The sequence below is a fragment of the Neolamprologus brichardi genome, chromosome 23 (assembly GCF_056152115.1).
Source record: "Neolamprologus brichardi isolate AB-2024 chromosome 23, ASM5615211v1, whole genome shotgun sequence".
In the NCBI taxonomy this organism is placed as follows: Eukaryota; Metazoa; Chordata; class Actinopteri; order Cichliformes; family Cichlidae; genus Neolamprologus; species Neolamprologus brichardi.
In genome coordinates, this window is record NC_142125.1 from 39,966,606 (window position 1) to 39,972,605 (window position 6,000).

At 37.8% G+C, this 6,000-nt stretch overlaps 1 protein-coding gene across 1 annotated transcript in view; it reads right to left on the reverse strand.

Moving 5' to 3' along the window:
- The window catches only part of LOC148096337 (uncharacterized), a 129,216-nt gene extending 126,444 nt beyond the window's left edge, over positions 1–2,772 (reverse strand). Inside the window, exon 1 of the mRNA XM_087836394.1 lies at positions 2,523–2,772. Coding sequence (XP_087692520.1) covers positions 2,523–2,772 — 250 coding nt within the window. The remainder of the gene's footprint in view (positions 1–2,522) is intronic.
- Between the last annotated feature and the right edge of the window lie 3,228 nt (positions 2,773–6,000).

Sequence of the window (6,000 nt, forward strand, 5' to 3'; positions counted from 1 at the left end):
CTCTAGCAGATCATTACATGAGGGAACCTTTTAAGAAAACAAGCGCGTCCATGCTCACAGGTGTACACACGGGTGATCACACACACAAACTACACCCTTTTTGGCTCCTACCTCAATGCACACTGTGCTGTCGATCTTACGTGCTGCACAATAATGTTTAATATTTAGTATTTACTGTCATATTCCCATATATCATTGTGATGTTGTTTATTGTATTACTCTCGTTTTCTTCTGCTTGTTTTCTTTTTTCTTTCTCAACAGGTGATCCAGGTGATCGATACATGTATTTTTTTTTCTTTTTTTTTTTTTTTTCTTTTTTTTTGCTTATTCTGTTTTTTGCCCTTCTCCCCCGTCCCTCTTCTCAACTGTTTTTCTTTCCCTCTTTCTTTCTCCCTTTTCTTTCCCCCAGTCAAGTCTGTCCCATATTCAGCAAGTGAAAATAAAATAAAGAATAAAAGGTGAATCAAATGGACCATTACGGCAAAGCTGGGATGGTCAATTTGGTAAAGAAAATCCGTTGGGCATCTTTCTTCGCCTTTAGACAATAATTCTGATGGCAAAAGAGCCAAACGGGACAGGCAAAAAAAAAAAAAAAAAAAAAAAAAAAAAAAAAAGCTGAAAATTTAAACAGTTAAAAATTGAAATGTTAATAGTATAAATGATTTATTTATTATATTTTATGTGGAGCAAATAAATAAAAGTATATTTATGGTGGCCCCTACAGACAAAGCACGTACAAAACACAACAGAAGTGCTCCAGGATGCTGGGCGCAGTGTTGAGCTTTTGTTACCTAGTGGCTACACAAGCCAGCAAGTACCAACGACCAGATTTGGTGTGTGGTAGTAACAGGTAAATGAACATTTTTTTTAAATTATTTGAATATATATGAGTGCTTGTGTATAAATACACAAACAATACACACATGCTTTCAATTGTGTAATTTAGGTGATCTAGGTAGCTCTGTTTGGAAGTTCAGTTAACGCTAGAAATGTGTTTTGGAATTTGTAGATGTTTTTTCTCTAGGGGCCACCACATATATTTATATATAAATAAATATAAATAAAACGCTTTTTTTTACATTAGTAATTCCTTTTGTGTATAATTTTATATTGTTGTTAATAATAAATTAATTAAAGCAACAAAACAACCTGAAGAGCCGGCTCTTTTCAGTGAGCCGAACCGAAAAAGCCGGATCTCTAAAAAGAGACGGAAATCCCATCACTATAGCAGAGGAGGATGCATTCTCTTTGTCCAGTGCGTGTGCTACGCACCTACATTGAGCGCACTCAGAATGTGCGTTTATATGACCAGCTGTTTGTCTGCTTCGCTAATCCAAACAGAGGCTGTCCCTCTGGATTATAGAAGCTATCTCACTGCATACGGCACCAAAGGTCTTGCTTTGCCCCACGGGGTGAGAACTCATTCAACCAGGGAGATTTTTAAATGTTTTCTTTTTACCAACCAGCTCCTCTTTGATAGCTGCCGCGTCCATCTTGTGCTGCCTGCAGGTGAAGTGATGGGGGAGGGGGAGTTGTGTTCAGTGAAGGAGAGAGGCGAGGCCAAGTAACGTTGCGTAGAGACAAAAGTGGATGAAAGAGAAGCAAAATTGGGGCTCCACAAGTATAATTATAATGTAACATAGACAATATTGATGTAAACGATATTGTCACATATATATCGATATATTTAAAAGCTCGATACATTGCCCAGCCCTACTGCTGAAAGTTCTTTGTTAGTTGTCTCTGCTTATTCCCACACATGGAGCAGATAGAAATCCAATGCAGTCCAGATGAACTCCAGCACTAACTCAGACCTCAGCACTAAGACAAAATCTGTAGCCCCTCTCTTCATCAATGATTTTAAAACCAGCGAGTGTTTGTGGTTTTACAAGAGCTTTGTTTTAAGTATAAAAAATTCTCTGGAGCAGCAACTTGTTTTTTTGTAGATTATTTATTGAATGCTGAAAGACAATCGATGTCTGTGATCCGAGAGAACAGGATGAACAGCCAGTTAGAAAAAATGTCAGAATGTAATGTTTACTTATGCAAGTGAGACAAGAAAGTCAAAAGTTGTTTCCATAACTCTTGTGATTGTGATATTTTTCCACATTCACTTACAAACAATTCTTCCATATTTCCTTAATAATAATATTCCCATTATTATTTATGCAAACTTTACAAAGTCTTAAGAATTCCAAATCTGAAGAAATCCAAAGCAACATCATGAAACAATGATAGAAAGATCACAGTGAGTACAGAGCAGCTCTCAAATCAACAGCAGCATTCGAAGTGTACAGGTTGAAGAACACCGTCGATTTTCACACATGCAATTTCAATGTGCTTCTTTATCATTTCACCTTTGTAGTTTTTTTTGTCATGTTGCAGTTTGCAGTACAAAAGCTCCATCTCTTCAGAGCTTCTATAAAGATTGTCATTTTTATAAACACGTTGTTTTCCTGTACAAATAGCTTTAACTTTGTCAAAAGTGCTAAAGATGAAGGTGTTTCTTTCTTTATCTTTACCATTAACATCTTTGATCTTCCTCTTGCGTATTAGTTTATCACATGACTCTTCTGTTTCGATGATATGCTGGTTTTTGAAGTTGTCAACACGTTCGTCATCACTTTCTTGTGCTGATCTGCTAGAAGAAACGGACGACATTTTTGTGTCTGGTTCGATGATACGCTGGTTGTTGACCTTCTTAACATGTTCGTAATCCACACAGAGCACAGTGACAGAGAGCACCACCAGCAAGAAAATGGAGAGCTTCATATTTCTATTTTGAAGACAAAAAAAGAACACTGACAAGAGTAAGTAAAGTAGTCGGTTTGTTTGTTTATTTCTGAAACGTTTTACCATTTGAACATGCTCAGACATTAAAACACATTTAAAATACACATTTAATACGACAAACTGGATGATCCCAGTTGGATGAACCAAAACAACAACTGGTAAAGATGTATTAGTTTTACCTCTTTCTTCAGTTAGCAGAGTGATTTGTTGTGCAGTGCAGTGTTTGGTGGGAGTCGGCTCTCTGACGCAGGGATCAATGAAGATCTTCAGGGAAGGAAATTCTCTGAAATGTCAGATTAATTGCTATAAGTTAATAAACTAAATGGGTGAATGAACAGCAGCTGCATGTAAGATCAGTTTGAATGAAGATGAATATTTGTTTAAACAGATATTATGTAAAGTTGACTGTATATGATACATGCAAGTAAAATATGAAAAATAGGCATGTTAGGAAAGTAAAAAGTCAACATGCATCTAAAAGCTGACATGTTTTTTTTGGAACAAACGAAGTGAAGCAGCCAAATACTTGTGAGCAATTAGGAGGATCAGCCCACCTGCTGCACCTGAACCAGTTGACTAGCACTCTAATTTCTTAGCTCCAGGTTTTACTTCCACTGCATCATTCTATCTGATGTGTTTCTGCCATGTCTGCCACATCTATTGGAGCTCACAATAGAAACGTCAAACATTTAGGTGTTGAGGTCAGTTGGCCTGTTTACAATGTTGACAACAGCAAATAGAACTTTTTTAAAACTTTGTTTTTCTCTACTTGTGTTACAAAATATTACAAGATAACATATTATATTCATTATAATTATAATTTAAGTTTAAATAAAGTTTTAATTTCTTTATATTTTTTATTATATTAGTAATGAGGTTTGTTTAGCTTTGCACCAAAATAGATTGTAGAAATAGGCTTTAAAATGCACTCAAGTACATTTTAGAGATTTTATTTTCCTCACTTTTGAGTAAAGAAGTTGAATCAGTTTAATCTCAAAGTTTACTACACTAATTTTAACCCAAGCACATGTACTTGTACTTAAATGATAAAAATATGGGTTTTTTTTTTTTTTTTTTTACCACATCTGCACTCATGAAATTGGACAAACTAACATCTTTTTAAATATAAACATTGTTTTAAATACTCGGATGAAAAAGTTAATCGTGACCTGAAGTTTTATTACACTCAAGTAAAAGATTATGCAAAAGTAAAGAGACATAAAATCAAAGTTAAAATATAACAAGTTTAAAGACTGACCTGTGTCGAGCTGAGGATCACTCAAAAAGGACCATGAAAGAAAGCCAAGGGACAAGAGTAAAAAAGATCAGTGATTTCCATGTCAGCCCTTTTTATACTTCACAACTGCCTTAGCCATAAATGGATTCAGCGCACATAGCAGCAGCTTAGCAACCACATTTCCTGTCAGCTTTGTGTCTTTGAGCCCATATATGGCATATATACATCAACATGCAGCGCTACACAAACATGACTGCAAAACAACAATTTATAAGCAGTTTGTCTGCATGGCCAAATATGTAAAGATATGAGTCTCTGTCTGTGTACAGTTTTACACATGTTTGGTTTAATACTTAATAGCAAAAGCTCGTGAATTTTTAATTAATGCACGAAACATAATAAATATTACATAAAGTTGATTAATAAAAATGTTCCTTGTAATTATGTTAAAAAGTGCTCTGATGTTTTTGGAGCTGACAGAGTGTCCCGAGCTCACAGCTCCAGTGTTCCAGCTAAAATGTTAACCAGTTAGATTTGTGTGTTCCACATGTTGCATTTAAGAGTTTTGTGACATTTAGCGTGTTTGGAGTCTATAGTTAGTGTGTAGTGTAGTTGTTGTTTTGTTTGTCAGTTATACTGATGAATGTCACAGTTGCACAGTTGGGGTGTGTTTGGCAAGAATCTGGCGATACAATATGTATCACAATACAGGGGAGACGATACGATATACCGCGATACTAAGAGCCAGATGATATTTGTGTTTGTGTTAATTGTAGGAAAACTCGCAGTAAACAGTCTAAACTCTTAAATGTTTGACATGAGCTATCTCAACTAAAATAGAGGGATACAGTTGACTAGAGAAAAAAGTTATTTGGATGTGTTACCATTTGGCCACGGTCTGCAAGAAGACCTGAAGTGTCCCCCTTAAGCTGTGCATATACTGTGTGATTTTTTTCAGTCGCGTTATTCAGCTCCTGCTCAACTCTGTATGATTGAATCGAAGGGGTTAGAGCAGGGGTGGGCAACTCCAGGCCTGGAGGGCCGGTGTCCCTGCAGGTTTTAGATGTGTCCTCGAACCAGCACAGCTGATTTAAATGGCTAAATTAGCTCCTCAACATGTCCTGAAGTTCTCCAGAGGCCTGGTAACGAACTAATCATGTGATTCAGGTGTGTTGACCCAAGGTGAGATCTAAAACCTGCAGGACACCGGCCCTCGTGGACTGAGATTGCCCACCCCTGGGTTAGAAGGTCGTAGGTCACGATGCATGGTCTCACAATATGCGGCCCGATGCTCTGATGCGACCTGAGTGCTCACACTGTGCGTCCACAACGTGAACCTTATAACACTAAATCTGTCTCTCCCTCTCTATCTTTAACACACACACACACCACCATCAACTTTGCAAACTTGCTAATGAAAAGCATTGACCAGACAGCTGCAATTGAGCAGCAGTGTCCATCCAAATATTTTCACGATTGTTGCGGTCGTGATAATTTTGTGAGGCCACATCGAAAAGGCTCGGATGAGCTTCCCAACGTTCTACAAGTTGGGCTTCCATCGCTTGTGTCCAGATCACACACTGCACTGCCATGCTACTTTGTCTTTTTCATTTCCATTTCTGTGTTTGTGCGTGTGCAGTGTGACAGGTTGTGTTAAACCGGCTCGTGGCACCGCTTCAACGGTGCGATACCCTCACGAGGGGCGACCAGAATTTCTAACAGGTTTGAAATTCTGGCTGCAACCATATGATTGCTGATCGGGAGCTGGTCGTGAGGTGTTAATTGCTTCTCGTTACCCCATGTGTACTACACAATGCACGACACACGACTAAGGTGAAACTTGGGCCGATTCCCAAAACGGTTGCACGACTGAAAATTCATCTTAAATTGGGCCAAAAATCCCACAATCTGGCCCAATTTTTGCTAACCACTTTGACCAGCTTTAGATCAAAGGGAATTTGTCATTACTG